Raw genomic sequence first — 17,222 nt, forward strand, 5'->3', positions numbered from 1 at the left:
AAAACTGGCTTCAGCAAAAAAAGTTGCGTCATAACCTTATGTTGGGAGTCACTGTTTTACTGGGACACGAATCCTAGAGTCCAGTTGTTTACTGTTGATTTACTGTCTGTCTGTAGAGTAGTAAAGACTCTCAAACCCAAAGCAGCTAGTTGTTTTGATATAACTATGTACAGATAGTTAAAGTAAGCAATGATTTTTACTGATACAATAACGTTGTAATAGTGGAAAACTTAACACATGGAGCAAAAGCCATTTTCACCCTTGGAGAATTGATCAATTAGGAATCTAGTACAAAAATGAACATTCTAGAACTATCCCATATATTTCACTATATATATATATATATTTATTGTACAATTTGTTTTCAACAATTGTAACAACGTGACATATGAATTTTCAAAAACAAGACCCATTTATGCTCGACAGAGAAGCAAGATGAACAACATTAGTCACATACTTCAATTTCTTATAACATACAAACGACCAGTCTCTCTACAGTGAAAGTAGCGAATATGAAAATCGCAACTAAATCAACATTATTTTTGATCATTATACTTCAAACATTCAAAATGTACACCAGACACAGGAAAAAGGAGATTTTATCAAGCCTTTGTCTTATCAGACAAGGAAACTCAACTGTGTTAGTAATTCATTTGAAATGGGATACACCAACATGCACCGAGGCAGCAATCCCATGTGTCCTATGATTTTTCACTTAAATAAAATGCAAAAGGATTTTAAAAAATTAACACTGAGTCAGAACTGAAGATTTTCCTGGGGATGTGTCCTGATGTGTGTCCCTGTAAAAGCATCTTCTTCTCAGTAAACGCCCCATTAAAGTTTTGACAAAAATAACATCTGTTTGGGGAATGCTTTTACTCTTGACAAGTGCAAAGTAGTGAAGAAATATCGAACACATATTTATACTAAAAATAAGCAAACTTTCTCAAAGTGTGAAAATGGCTCGTTTGGCTCCTGCTATTGCTACATATAAGAATTCTTGAGTAGAGCGGTGCAACATACTACTTTCCTTTATACACACATGGGCAATTTGCAAAGATGATAGTTACAAAACAACTGGAAAATGTTTGCACTGATTTCATAAAACAAGGCACACAAATAAAAACAAAGCAGACTGTGTATCTCAAAACAATGAAATTTCACATGTAAGCCAATAACTGACCTGTACCATCTTTAAATATCTTACACTGTTAAATATAGAAAATAAAAAAATGCAGCAGCAACATGAAGGTAAAATTGAGTTTAGAAACAGTGCGCAGACCCTCCTGAGTTGAATACTCCAACCATTTTTAAAGACTGTAACTTAAAAGTTCTGAAAGTTTATTTCACAGGAACTGTTCTCAGTGTCTTAGAAGTCACATCTTTCAAGATTCTCTTGGATGTTTGCTTGGTATTTCCACTAGTTTAGGAGTTCCGTCCTCATCCAGGACGAGGTTTCAGTAAGGTTGTTCTATAATGAAGCCCATTGAGGTACCTTACATTTAAAAAGTGATCAGAAAACTTAAAATCAGCAAGTCTAGTTATCCTCCACGTTCTGTTGGGAAGCATCTGCTTTCATCTTTTTGGAAGGGGGAACACCTTCTGAATCCTTGATGAAAGGAGAAAAACAGTTAGTTTTACTTTAAAACTACTTTCACACATGATGCATTCTAGTGCATGGAGATGTTTAGCCAACCAGAACCCTGCATACATTGTAACACCAACACTGGATCTCTGCGTCTTTTCTCCCTTCTGAATTTCCTCAAGTTGACAACGCAACTTCCTCACCATGAGCCTTAGTGATATGGGCTAGGCCACCATAGCGCATGATGATGACCTTGCAGACATCTTCATACTGTACACGGACTACTGGCTCCCATCCTGCTGATGGTACTCCATTTAGTGTACCAAACTCACTACCGGCATCCCCATGCTCATGCCAAACAGCTTCTGTTTCTAATGTCCACATGGGAATTTAGATCCCTAGGCAATCACATTCTCTTTCGCTGGGGCTAAATTATTGGGTCTTAAAGGCTTACATCTTTCTGTATCATCTTATGGATAGAAATGTTGTCCTATAGGCCTTCTGTGTCTATATCAAGCAAGGACAAGTGGCTTTCATGTGCAAAAATATGCAAACTGCATTTGTGTAGGCGTCTGTTTCCATGTGTTGCCACATCAATGCTAGTGTGTGTATAAACTTTCATGTATGTGTGTCGCACAATTAAACTTTAAAAAACACATGTATTCAATGCACATACGAGATGACAAATAGGGTGTGTGATAATTCAGTTGAGTTTTGAGATGTAAAATAGTCACTCAACATTGCAATGTATGTACTACATAAGAGGCAGAATGATACATCAAGCAGCCAAAAGGATCAAGTGAGAGAACAACTTCACTGGGTGGAGCAAAGCATTCTACATACTTTAATTAATCTGCATGTTTTTTAGCAATAACATTGAGGCAGTTAATTATGAAGTCCCATAAACTGGGTAATGTGACCATCTGTTATTTTCAGCAGTTAGAAACAGAATAATTGAAGTAATAATCACTATTTTTAAAGTCATAATATGATAAAGCTCGGTCCACAGGCACAGACTCAGTCAAACTAAAATTTCATGAACCCCAGATTGAAGGAAAGAAGTCATACATATTTTCCAGTTGAAGATATCCTCTTGTTCCTTTAATAAACATTTCATGTCCGAATGTGAGTACAGAGTATCAACTAAAACAAACTAACCATCTGATTTTACCTCATGAAACATTTATGGGTATTTTGGAAAATAGAATCCCTGAGCCTGGCTAAAATGGTATTCCAAATATTTGACTAACCGTGAGCAGGGCTTTCTGACTCCCACCACTACAATTACAGTAAAAAAATCTTTACCTGAGAGTTTTTTGATACCTCTGTGGATAAATTCTTGTCTCCAGTGGATGTGTTTTCTGTCTTTTCCGAACTGTTCATTGAACTTTCCACCGATGACTGTGAATTCTGCCCAGAAGTATCTGAAAATACATTTGAAGGCGTTTTATCAGGTCATCAAGCACCAAGGATTTAGCCTCTGCACAGTATGAAAACTTTGCAAAATCTGTCATTTCTTTTGGCTTTTTTCTAAGACACATTGAAAACGGTATATAAAATTAACCAACTCCTAAAAGCTCTCTTAATTAAGTCTCTGTGTGAAGGATTGTAGTACGTATCGGCTCCTCAGTCTCTTCTGAAGAGCTGTGGGGGAGCTCTGAGTGTGTTGAGGACCCATTCCTTCTTCTTGGAACCTCTTACTATGCACACGTCCACCAGGTCCGAACCCTGGTATGGGCCAGTGAAGAGGAGTTTGGACAGTCTCATTCTGTTTGCCCTAAACGCTTATTGAAGCAAATGCATTTCAAGCCTTTTCTGAATTCGGGTTTGCTTGGAAGAACTCGAAGGATCCTGCACATTCTATAAGCAGGGTCCCACTTTCGTGAGCATGCTTGCCCACCTTCATATGCACATAATGGAAGCACAGCTTTTGTTGGCATGCAGAAAGCAGTATTGGCAAAGTGTCTGGTGTGCCTGTAATACAAAGCATGCACAATGTGGTGCTGTCATTCATGTATCCCAAACTATGAGCCAAAAATGTAGCTGCATCATAATGGAGTCAATTAAGGAGTGTATAAATCTGTGATATGAAGGAGATTGGTAGCATGATGCTCATTAGCTTGCCAGCACTGTAGCCTGATGCTAAAAAGGCTGGGTTGGGTGGTGGTGGTGGAAGCTGGTTGAGAAAATTGAGAGATTTCCCTACGAACGACGACTCCGGAAAGTGCAAAAAAATACTTTGCCATTAAGACGCTCGAGGGAAAAAGAGGTAACTCTGGAAAGTAGGTAAGGTCAAGATGAGGTAGGCACATATACAGCTTCCTTTTTTTCTTCAGAAAATTACACTGTAAAATCCTTTATGCACACACATCTGGAAAGAAAGTGGTTTCTGTTCAGGTGCAACAGAACTTGAGCTAAAGTTCACTTCTTCAGATTATCACTTCAGTTTAACAACTGACGAAAAAGCCAAAATGTTACAAAAAATATGCATCTATTTTAGCCGAATTGTTTGGCAGACCAAATAAAAACATTGACGTGCACCTTGTTTTTCAATTCTAGTATATTCCCCAGCAGACAAGGGTGAGCAGAGTTTATAGAAGTTTCTACAATTTAGCTGTAGTCAGTATTGCATAATTTTGAGAACAAGGGCATTGGTGCCAGTTTGAAAAACAAATTCTGATAAACACTAGCAAAGCCAATGGGTCTTGCCGTTGGGACCTCTTCGCTTTGCCTATGCCCTTTAGTGATGCTGTATACCAATTGCAATAAGCTGTGTCCTGCAGTCAAAAGCTTATAATAAATAAATAACTAAGATGCAATAACCGGACCGGTACTGTCATTTTGTAGATCCACGCATGCGTCACTATAAATGTGCGTCTACAAAATCAGGCAAATAAATGAACATATAAATAAAATATGAACTGGACCAAGAGGATGGGGGGGGGGTTGCAATGGGGAGCAGGAGAGGTGGGAAGCAACATGTAGTGGATGGGGAAAAGCAGCACACCAGGGGGAAGAAGCAATATTAGGGAAGTGGGGAAAAGCACACAATGGAGAAAGCAACATGGAGCACTGTGGTATTTGGAAGGAGGAAGAGGCATACAAGACAGAGCTTGCGGCTTGGGAACAGATTTAAAGACCTCTGGGAGAAGTCTCACGCTAAGGACACCTTTTGCCTAGAGCCAGCTGAGTGCAACAGACGGCCCTTCCGCCAGCACCATGAAAGCCTTTATGTCCCGAACGTATGCTGTCATGCAAAAAAACGGAATGCAGGCGATAAAATAAAAAAACAACCCTTGAAGTCAGCTTTTAAGCTATACCCTTCAAAATAAATCCTTGTTGCTTGATTTAAAAGACAAGCTAGGAGGGGTGGGGAGACACAGTGCAGGGTGGGGTATCAGAGGTGAAGCAGCACAAGCCGGAGAGAGCTAGCAAAAACATGCACTCATGGAGTTCTGAATGATAAAGAAAAAAGCAGTTCTCTAAATATGTGCAGTGGAAGGTTTCAAATCATCCAATCATAAGGTTTGCAAAGAGGTTATGCTCCAGGGTAAGGAAAACACACCCAAAAAAAAATGACTCATTGAAAAAGATGCAAGCAAATGAGTGACAATAAAGCAAGCAATGGTGAGTAATGGGTGGGTTGAAAGCCCACTGTAAGCGCACAATAGATCTTATGCAACCAGACAACTAGTACTGTTTGGTAGTCTCGACCTACGAGAACGAGTAGTTCCCAAAAAGTGAGTAGTGGAAGGTTAGAAGCCAGCCAGTCAGAGATATGGCAAAGAGGTTATGCTCCAGGGGAGGGGCTAACTCAAAACGAGGAAGCTGGGACAAGGAAATCTATCAACTAGGCAAGCCATTGAGAGTGGCAATAAGGCCAACCAATGGAAAGCAATAGGCGTGTTGTAAGCCCTCTAGGTCCTTAGAAAAAAAATAATTGTGGACTTACCACTAGTGTGGTATATGCTCCAATACAAGCAAAGTATTGCAGACTAGTATTTTTTTGAATACATCAGACCAACGTTAAAAAAAATATATACAAGGGAACATTTCTTTTCAGTGTACATTAAAAAACATTTAAAAAACAAGTATCTCATCTGCTTCTGACTGAAACAACTTTGGAGTAGCTGCACTGCGAATTTGGGGTTACCGCACTTCAATAAAGCTATTCAAAACTGTAAGTATTGTATTGTATTGTATGCAATATTCATAAAGCGCGACTATCACCCAACTGGTACCTTGGCGCTATAGTACATGAATCATCATCAAACGGTAGGGGGGGAAAACGGAGGTAAGTCAAGCAAGACAATTCCAAAGCTGTCAAGCTCTAGGGAACAGCCATGTTTTGATCTTCTTTCTAAACTGCAGATGATCATGAGACTGTCTGAACTCCAAAGGAAGGCTGTTCCAGAGCTTGTCTGCAGCAAAGCTAAAAACCCTGCCCCCTGACTTGGCTCTTCGAATCTTCGGGACTTTCACCAAACAGGCAGTAGCAGAACGAAGACACCTTTTTGGAATATACCATATAAATATCTCTTGAAGAGGTATGGGTCCAAAGCCATGCAGGGCCTTAAAAACCAGGCATAAGGACTTAAACTGGACCCTCTGCATTATAGGCAACCAGTGAAGCTCTGCAAGGGCCAACGAGCCTGACTAGCGTCGAGGTTTCATCAGAGCCAGTTTAGCTGCCACAGTTTGGACTCTTTGAAGGCGTTCAATCAAAAATGTAGGGGCCTCCAGCAGTAGGGCGTTACAGTAGTCTAATCTACTGAGGATGATACTACCAACGACCAACGCTCTGGCCGTCTTTGGTAGTATCGGAAGAATCTTCCTCAGGGCTCTGATCAGGGAAAAACAATTCCCCACCACCTTATTTACGTGCGTTTCCAGAGTTAAGTTAGCATCAAGCATAACTCTCAGATTACGTACAACTTTGGCCGGAGCCAGAGTAGACGTGAATGAAGAGGACCAAAGATTTCCAGGAAAAGGGGGCAGGACCCTCACTGCAGCACAATATAAAACTTCAGTCTTATCTGAGTTGAATTGAAGTGAGTTAGCTCTTAGCCAATGGGCAGTATCCTGCATGCAATCATGGAAGGCTGTCAAAGGAATCGACTGATTTCCTTCTAGAGAACACAAAGAGTTGGGTGTCATCGGCATAGTTCACCAATTTCACACCATGCACCTTTACGATTTCAATCAAGGGTCTCATATAGACATTGAAAAGAATAGGGCTTATCGCCGATCCCTCTGGAACGCCATGGTGGACACTGGAGAACTTAGATTGATACGGCGGGAGAGAAACCGCCCAACACCTATCAGAAAGATAAGAACAAAACCATTCTAGGGCCATCCCTGACACCCCAACTTCTTCCAGCCTGGTCAGCAAAATATCATGGTTGACCGTGTCGAAAGCGGCAGACAGGTCAAGCAAAATAAGATTGCCCCCTGTCTGTCCGAAGTCGAAGATCGTCTAGCACGGTCACTAGAGCAGTCTCAGTTCCATGGGCAGGTCGAAAACCGAACTGAACATCGTCCAACCTGGAGTTGGATTCCAGGAACTGAGACAAAGTTTTGCTGACCAGTCGTTCAATGATTTTAATCGGGTATGGTAAAAGAGAGATTGGTCTGTAGTTAGCAGCGCAGGTCGGGTCCAGTGTCGTCTTTTTCAAAAGTGGAGTAACTACTGCCCGTTTCCAACACGCTGGTAAGTAACATTCAGAATTTTGTGGATGGCTGTGAATACCATGTAGCAGGCCAAGTAAGTAGTAAATGTACACAAAGAGCAAAAGAGTAATGAATATTTAGAGTGCTTTGTTTTTGTGCATGTATTTAGGTTGCTATGTACGAGTGATGCACAATGTAAATAACATTTACAATACTGCATGTGTTCTATGTACATGGAATGCACACTTGTAAATACATTTTGAATGCCAACAATGGGTTTTGGGTATTTGTGCTGTACAAAGTACATAATGCTAAGAGTGCCATGGATTTAGGCCCAGATCTCTCTACTGGGGTGAATGTATGACATTGTCCTGCATTCTGTCCATCAATTGTTCTTTTTGAATGTTCATTTAGCATGTTTAACTGCAGCATTTAGAATGCCATGCAAGTCCCTGCGAACAGCATGATCAATTGGAGCGCTACTGCAGCTGTTACTCATGGCTATGCTGCACAATGTAACACAATGAATGCCATGTCTACGTTCCTTGCACCAGGCCAGCAAAATCCAGCAAACATTTGGATTTATTCCATTTGTTTCAGATTTGATGCATGTTGTGAATACCATTTAGAATGCTGATTATGCGTTGCACACCGTTTAACAAACTAATAGGCACTTATGTCATATATTTGTTGTACATGCATGTGCAGCATAATGTTAATATTTTAAGATATGTATATACCGGATGCCCAGCTACTGAACCATCTAACACATTTCAAATGCTGTGTATTGTTACACGGACACATCGACTTTCAGAAGCACTGCAGTCCGTAACAAGCTTGGTAATACAGACGTAGAAGCACACATTTGCATAAATTTATATACAATTGATACATGTAGTCACAAGGATGCAGACAGAAGTAGTTGGCAGGTATGGGCCATTGACCACCTGAAGAGGCGAGGTATTGCCTTACCTTCAGAGTCGTTTAGCTCGCTCACGTTTATTCGAGCGTCCTCAGACTTCGCATCCGCGCCGTCAGCGATAGAGGAGTTAAGGTCCGGTGCTGGGCTGGAGTTACTGCTGTTTTCTTGTTTTGTGGGGGAAGCGTCCGCTATGGAGCTCTGGTTGCTGTTGTCATCTGGAGGAAGATGCATACATGTGTCAACACCACACCTAGACCTTCAGGGGTCTTCATGTTCACACAATGAAATCGAGACTGGTCATTTGTTTTCAAACCAGCCAAACTACTGAGATCCTGTTACAATCTTTGGGGGTTCTGCAAATGCTTCCCACATAGGTCAAAAATAACCGCAAACATGGATTTTTACACTTCGGTCACTGCCACTAGGTACACGCTTGCGCTCATCCTGTAGTCAACCCTGTCCTAACACCTCCACCTCCTGTTCACAATACAAGGACATGCATCAAGAGCAATCCCAATTAAGCTCACTCATCCTCGTGTAGCTCTTCATCCTCTGGGTGCATCTGGCTGTCTGGGAGCACTTGCTTAGTTTGTCACCATCAATGCATACGGACGTCCTATCAAGTCTGCTGAGATCATCCTTATGCAGCCCTCCGAGAATGATAAAACTGTCTTTTTTCCAGAGATTCCGATCGTTCATGCACAAGCAGTGTTCAGTCAGCCACATACTCTGTAGATTTGTCATCAGTTCTTTTAAGTTTCATGAGTCCTTCCTCAGCTATGGACGTCTGTACACTATCTTCACCCAGCCCTGCACCCGTGGCTCCGTTTCATTAATTGTGTTGCTATTCCCCTTTTGGATAATACTACATTTAATGTCACAAATGTAAACCTCATTTTACCCTTTTTCGGCTTAAGGTTGATGCTCAGGCATTACTTAGGCCTTTTTGCTGGGCTTTTCGGATGTATCGTAGATAAAACTTGCTCCAAAAACCCTTTATTGAGGAGCTAGCCCACTTCATGTGGAATAAGCCAGTATTGATCCCTGAACATCTGGGGCAGTCCCAAGAGCGACTGGATATATTTTGTGCAGCTGTGTCTTGGTTATATATGTTCTATTTACATAGGTAAATTGAACTCACTTATACCTGGCATCGATTGATATTTTCTTTGCCTGAAGACATACCAGATCCCACTTTTTTTAATCAGATATAGGTTTTCGTATGTTATCTTTGCACAGTCTCCAAGCGACAAGAATCCCTCCGTCTTTATTCCTCAGCAGTGCGTCATGCTGGCTTGCAATCAGCCAGCCACCAAGATCTTGATAACAATGTTCAGTCTGGTCGCTGTTACTTTAGGTGCTTCTGGGAAGCTTGTCCATATTTCCTTGGCTGTTGTGCTAACTTCACATACTGCAAGAACAGTCCCTGTGTAATACTGAAAGCCTCCTATATGCTTTGTCAAATTTATGAATTTATCGCTGCTGTATCAATCTCCAGCTATTAAGCAGCCCTCTCTGTCCACTGCGCCATGTAATTTCTAATCTTTTTGAAAAGCTGCAGACTCCCTATCTGCAGATCCAATGTGAAGAGATATCTTTAAATCACCTTTTGCACCGGCTCCACTTGTCTTACAGGCTTCCTAGCGATATATGGCTTCTCATCAATTCCTGCAACTTGGCATTGGGGTGGGTGAATTTAAGCACGTTCATTTCCCAATTGTGGTCCTCATCCAACTAGCAAACTGTATGTTACAACAGTGCGGCAATATAATTTAGGGTCAGCTAGCCCTAATTCACATTATTTCAAGGGTAACTTAATTGTCTCGAGCTTGACCCGGCTGCACTTCCCCACTTAGATTAGCTGGATGAACAATTGATCCAATTCTTTACATAAATGAGTTGACATTGGATGCAGGAAGTAGAACCACCTGGGCAGAAAGACCATTTCAGCCAGCAGTACCCAATTTATTACTGATCCCGGCTATGTGATACAGAAGGCTATTGAATTCCCATGTTGCACCCGTATTGGTCTGCTGTGTGCGACAACTAGATCCCCAAAGAGCACGGTCATTCTTATAAAAAACGCCCAGCCCAGGGCATGAACGCTTGTCCAGCATTTTTAACCCACCTAGAGGGAAAAGTGTGTTTTTCACCCGGTTAAGGCAAAGCTCAGATAGCTCCCCCAATTTAAAGCTCTTGTTACACGATTGGAACCAATTTCTCTAGGTCTCTCAGGTATAATAATGCATCATGTGCATGAAGGACGATAACTTGTGGCTTCCTTTCCACCTTTACTCCACAGTCTTGCAGTGCTTTCTGTAGTAAGCACCCCACTGGCTTCATTTCAATCCCAAAAATGAATGGAGAATAAGAGGCGCCCTCTCGTTCTCTATTCACCTCCTCTCAGACACTACCTGCCTGGTTTTCAACCCTACACTAGTCTGTGTACACATTATCTTTCTCCATTTCAGAAAAACAGCACACAGGACCACCCAATCATGATGAAAGCTTTTTCTTTATGAGCAGAGCCAGTGCATGGGGTCGTTAGTGGTATCTAACCTGTGCAAAAACATGAATGAGGTGCTGCACATTTATTTGTGTGCCTCTGTTGGGTACTAAGCCACGTTATTCCAAGTGTGTCAAACTTTCTATGAACTTAAACAATCTATTTGTTAAGGCTGTGCTCAATATTTTAATAGTAGTATTTAGGACAGAAAACGCCCGTTATGAACCTCTTTCCTACAGATCTTTATCTGGTTTTGGAATAATCACAATGAAAACCTCCCTTATGGATGAAGGCAGACAGCTGATCGGCTCTTTTTGAAATACCCTAACAGTGCCCTCTTAAATTCCCCATCTCCTCTTAAGATCCCATGCCTTTTTAGTTATAAGTGAATTCTATATCTCCTGGGGTAACTATTACATCCTAGTATATTACGGGCTAGAAAGGTAGAGTCAGATGGGAGAAGATTGTCCAATCCCAAACGGAGCTAAGAGATATGTACAGGGAGATCTATCCCCTCTTGGAGAGGGCACTGGGTGAAGCCGCTATGGCTGAGGGCTCACTAGACCAGGCTATGATAGGATCTACACATGTAGAACTTTGCGGTATCTTGGAGACCCATTTCCATCGGGAAACCAGGAGGAAACCGGCAGCCGCGAGGGGGAATAACTCTTGGTATAACAAACCCTGTAGGGAAGCTAAGCTAGCCCTTCTATCAGAACTAAAAAAGGGAAATAAGACACCGATTAAGGAAGCGAGGGCATATTTTAAGAAAGTCACCGAAGAAGCTAAAAAAGAATGGGAACTAAACAGATGGGAGGAGCTCTCCTCTGCACTAAAGAAAAGGGACTCGAGGTCCTTTTGGAATCTGGTTAAAACTGGGTCATCAGGTTCCCAGCAAGCAGTTCAACCTAACTTAGGGGAGGAAATATGGAGTAGCTACTTTGAAGACCTTTACGCCTCCAAACTATCAAATTCAGATGCTCCTTCTCCTCTGCCAAACGAAACCTTATCCCCTTATCAGGGGGTGGTCCAAATGTGCACGCTTGTAGAAGTTAAAATGGCTTTGAGCAAAGTTCTCCCAAACAAAGCCCCAGGCTTAGATAGGATCCCAGGTGATCTATTTAAGAGCGAGCCGGACATCTGGGTTCCCTATCTACATGCCCTTTTCAATGCAATCTTGGCTGGAATGCCGTTACCGCCGACATGGGCCGGTGCCGAGATTATACCCATACATAAAAAGGGTTCACCCCTTGATCCGGCAAATTATAGGCCGATCAGCCTAATCGACGTGGCCCAGAAGATCTTTGCGCGTATTATACTAGGGAGACTCCAAGTATGGATGGACGACTCCAACATTTTAACACCACTCCAGGCGGGTTTTAGAGCTAAAATGTCAACAATAGACCAACTGTTTAGATTACAAATGATCCACTGGAAATCCATTATCTTAGAAGGAGGCAGCCTTTATCTCTCTTTCGTAGATTTAAAGTCTGCCTTCGATATGGTGGATCGCCGACAGTTGTGGGAGTTGTTAAAAGGGATGGGAGTGCCCCTCTATTTGTGCCATTTACTAGAGCGCTTACATAAAGACACCTTCGCCAGAGTTAGGTTTGGCCTAAACGGAGAACTAACTTCCCCGTTCCGAGTTGAGAAGGGAGTCAGGCAGGGTTGCGTACTAGCGCCAACCCTCTTTTCTTAAACGGGCTGGTCGAGGACCTCCTGGCCTTAAGAGATGTAGACTCACCCAGGTTGGCAGGCAGGAAAATACCTGCATTAATGTTCGCAGACGACACCTTGCTCCTGTCCAGGACCTAATGGGGATGGAAAGAATCCTGGATGGATTCGCTTCATTCTGCAGGAAAAGGAACCTGGTCATCAATGTGAGCAAGACTAAATATATGGTTCTTCATGCCGACACCACAAATCGCCCCATGCCAAAATTGGATGGCTTGCATTTAGAACGGGTGAGCATTTTTGACTACTTGGGCCTAACACTTAATAATAAAATGAATTGGGGCCCCCAGATATCAAAAGCAAACTTAAAATTTACACAGATAACAGGGGGCATCTTAAAGATGCATAAAGATAGCCCACTAAAGCTAATCAGCCCATTAGTAGAGGTATACAAGGTCCAGGCGAGAGGGGTGGTCTCATATGGTGCTGAACTTTGGGGCCATAACATGGTCCAGATTTTATCTAAGTCAGAAAATCATTTTATTCAACAATTATTGGCACTACCCACGAGTACCCCCATCCAGCCTCTCAGGATGGATTTGGGCATACACCCAATTGCCGACCTTGTAGCCTCACGCCCGGTCATGTACTGGCGTAGACTATGGAGCACTCCTGAACTTGTCAACTTTCGGGAGGAATTGAAATCTATTTTGTTGCTCCCAAAGGCAGGTGCCATCCCGTGGCTAGCCTATGTAAAAAAATCTTTGAGGGCAATCGGGAGAGAAGATCTTTGGCACACACCTGAGGAGTCATGCCCTATCCTCCCAAAAAAGACCCTGGCTAAAGCCCTGGAGGAACATAACTTGATGCAGGTCCTACAGACAGAGAATAGAACTAATCTGACCTCGGCATTTCTCGAGGTGAAAATCGGATATAGTTTTGAGCCTGCACTAGACTTGATTCACCCGCTAATCGCCAAGAAATTATACATGCAATTTAGACATGGATCACTCCCCCTCTTTTGCAGAACAATTAAGTGGGTTGGTTTTAGTAGACAGCCTTGTCCTGGGTGTGGTGTTGATGAAGAGACAGAGGTCCACGTCATATTCTTCTGTACAGCCTACAAAATCCCCCGTAGAAAATGGATTATCCAGCTCGCTTAAAACTTGGGGGTTAGGAACTATAGAGATTTGTTCAGGCTGTTGAAGTATGACCCATCCCCTTTATTCGTCACAGCGATAGCTAAATTCTTATTTTCAATGTGGTTAATCAGAAGACGCTTAATACCACAATAAGGTATATCTCTGTACTATTTCCTTTTAAACATAGTGATAAATTTGCTGTTCTGGCCTAAGTGTATGCTTACATGCCTTTTTATCCACACTTTTAATGTTGTATCTTTTTATTATATTTATTGTTCTAAGATGTATGAACTTTTATGGCTGACAGCCGAAATAAAGTTTTCTGACTGACTGACTGAATTCTATATCTCCTGGGGTAACCATTACATCCTAGTATATTACGGGCTAGAAAGGTAACTGCAGGCCCCATTGGTGTTCCCGCCATTGCTGTCTTGTCCAAGTCCAGCCTTGGCTCCGGTTTTCTATCATAACTTAGTCATGTGGCAGCTAAACCTTTGATGAAGTATTCATGTTGACACGGTAGTGACTGCAATGCGCCTGTATCAAACCCTTATTCACCTTCCCCCCCCACCCCAGGCAGCCATCCATAACAGGTCAATTGTATGTGCTGTACGCTCAACTCTTCAGCGTCTAACAATACAAGCTTCCCTCCCCAACTTTCCTTCCCCTAAACCAACATCAATTTCTTTAGCCCTCTATGAGAATAACTGTGCGCTTTGTTAAACGTCTGTAAAACAAATAAGCTGGGGTGGGTGGAACCCTTTTTTTTTTTTTAAACTATATCATCACTTCCTCACAAAGAGACTGTAAAAGCAGGTACACATTCAGAGTCTTATCTAGCAATAAAATCAACGGGAAGAAGGCAAACATCACTGCACAGCCTCCTTGGCAGTAACACCAGCTGATCAATTCAACAATCACCAACACCCGTTCTACAAAAACATCATGTGGCTCAGCATGTGACAAATACAACAGCATAAAGCACAAGAGACAAGACACCACATAGAGGCTTTCTTTAAACCTACAATGTAAAAGCAAAAAAAAAAAAAAACATTTCCAGGCTAGCCAAAATGACCAATCTCACAACTATTTTAAGGAAACAAAGGTATCACATATTCACGATTGGTCTTTTCCATCCCCGAGTTCTTCTCAGGAAGGATTTTACAATATAATGTGTTGTTTAAAAAAAATTAAAAACAAGAAAAACTTCATAACCATACCTTAAATGAGCCCGGGGCAGCAAGACACTCATTTGCCAAAGAAACCGTTTCAAGAGTAAGGACAATGAACAAACACTGAGCTATTATGGTGGGATTGCCACACGCACAAACATGCTGCAGAGCTTCTCTTCGGGTTGTCAGCAATAATAAGCTTTGTTCCCTGATGCAAAGTATGAAACCAGCAAGCTGCCTGCGAGGGTCCAAGCCACAGCACTATAATTAACAAACTTGTCCCTATTAATTAGCAACTTTTATTAAGTCATTTATTAAGTCCGTTCTTGGGGAGATTAGCCCCTCTCAAAAATGCTAAATCACACCCACTACTCAAGAGGTCGATTTCCAATTACCATGTTTTAAAAGAAAGATGTGGTCCTGTGACATAGATGGTCAAGCTTCCTTCCCTATGGAAGGGAGTGTTAAGAGATATGAGCTAAAAAGCTACACACATAAAGGTAACTCAACAACCTATTGGCTTTTGTTGACATTGCAAAGTGCCTCAGAACATCCTAATTCTCTTTTTTATATGGGAATAAGTGGGAGCAAGGGCCCCGTACAACTCGTCAGGCTAGGATTTCAACATGCTGGCTGTGGTAAGAAGTTAAAACACTACCCAAGCTGCCTCATCATTGGTCTTCAGGGTCAAATGGACAACCCTTCCAGCAAGATCAAGACTTTCAGCTGGCTGCTATCATGGTCTATGAAGGGATAATCCCTAATATCAGCTAGGGCGGACTCAATGCCTTTGAGAGGTCTGAATCTTATCTGGGAGGCATGTAGATGCTGCAGGTTCCCACAAAGCTCTGGTGTGGTTGTATGTAAAAATACAGAGGACAAAAAGATCAACTCGCACATATAGTGAATCTAAACATGGACTTCCAATCCACTGTGAAAGTAAGCATATTATCAAAAGCCCTGGTTTAATATTGTTAAGCCACATCTACTTAATTTGACCACACAGTGCAAGTTGGTATTGTAGAAACGTTATATTTGCAAGCCAATTTTAAAAACTCAAAATTTTGGTATCTCACTTTTGGAGTTGTAGAGTGATTTCCCATTCCATAATTTTGCCTGGGAGTGGAATCTTCAGTATAGGGCAGTAACAAGCCAGTACTCTAGGGGCCGTTGTTAGTTCCATAAGTAAAGGGAATTTTGTTCCATGTTTTTAAGCAACAAGGATCCTGCTTTGGAAGGAACTCGACTCAGCCGGTAGGTTGCAAGCTTTGATTTCACATGCTATTTCAAGAATGTTAAACGTGTTCACTGCAATAAATGGGCCAGTGCCACCTGAATTCTTAAATGAGCTAAAGGCTTGGGCTGAATATTTCCAACAATAATGGGGGAAAAAAAGAGGTTATTGGTTAGCCGCACATGTCAAAATCTAGTGGGCCATACAGTTCTGAAATGTCGTTGTAAGGAAACTGTGCCGTTTTGCTTTACTGCCTCCATGATACGTGTCAGGAGCATGCTTTTTTGGACATACAATTAACCTAGCCTCTTGGATTTTTTCATTTGATTTTGTTATCTTCTTCCTTAGTCTTTTTCTAGCATTGTCCCAAATTTTGCTCAACCATTTTTAATTTCAGATCACTGGGTACACTGTGTGCTTTAGTTCATTCAATGGGTTTGGTTTCTTTAACAGGAGCTGTGTTACCTCACTTGGAGCTCCAGGAAACGTAGAAGGTGGAGAAATAGAGACCAAATTACTCTCAGGATCATGGTTCTTGTAAGTTTACGAATCCGTAGAGAGCAGGGCAGTTTGAACTCCGGCTGAGTCCACCCTGGTGTTACCACCCAATCCGGTTAGGCACCGATGATGAAGCATGTCACGATAAGGTGAGCGAGGCATCTACTCCAATATCTTTGGATACCCAAGAGGCACTAGGAAATTGAATCTTCCTAGAACAGGATCTGTATTTTTCCTTTCTTCAAATCGGTCCAGTTGCTCACGTGTGAAAAGTGATTTTGGGAGAACGCAACTGGCCTTAGTCTCACGCTCTCCAGCCTTATGAGAGCAGTTTGAACTCATACACTGTGTACCATGTCCATGATAGAAGCACAAACTTATAACTGGTTCTTTTGATTTAAATGTTTGTTCAGATAATACAGCAACGTCACACAGAGTTGAGTGATTATGAACAACGGCGGTTGTACTGAATGTTGCATATGAATGTTTGGAAGGAAGATAAGCCACATTCCTCTCTCTGGGTACGTCCGCGAGTGGTTCTCCTTGTACCAGTCTGATTGATTCTTCGACATATTCTAGTACTCATGCTCACAAGACATAGGGGTCGATTCCGATCCTGGAGAAATATTCCCCGTACAAATCTTATCCGGATTTTTTTACGTACGTATCGTACAAGTCCCGTACAAACTGGCAAGTACGATTTGTATGTAAAAAGCACCACACGGATCGCATTGGGAATATACCCACGTCCTCGGGTCGGAAAAAGTGTCCAACACATCCCCGGACGTTTTTACGTACGACTCGCAAAACCGACGTCCG

The 17,222-nt window shown here is 42.0% G+C and overlaps 1 protein-coding gene across 1 annotated transcript in view; it reads right to left on the minus strand.

The window, feature by feature from the left end:
* Window positions 1–315: 315 nt before the first annotated feature.
* Window positions 316–17,222, minus strand: part of BCL7A (BAF chromatin remodeling complex subunit BCL7A) — a 110,404-nt gene continuing 93,497 nt past the window's right edge. Inside the window, exons 4-6 of the mRNA XM_085632797.1 lie at window positions 8,228–8,392; window positions 2,891–3,009; window positions 316–1,609 (exon numbers count right to left, since the gene is read on the minus strand). Of these exons, the coding sequence (XP_085488923.1) occupies window positions 1,538–1,609; window positions 2,891–3,009; window positions 8,228–8,392 (356 nt within the window). The 3' untranslated portion in view covers window positions 316–1,537. The remainder of the gene's footprint in view (window positions 1,610–2,890; window positions 3,010–8,227; window positions 8,393–17,222) is intronic.

The sequence above is a fragment of the Triturus cristatus genome, chromosome 11 (assembly GCF_964204655.1).
Source record: "Triturus cristatus chromosome 11, aTriCri1.1, whole genome shotgun sequence".
Classification (NCBI taxonomy): domain Eukaryota; kingdom Metazoa; phylum Chordata; class Amphibia; order Caudata; family Salamandridae; genus Triturus; species Triturus cristatus.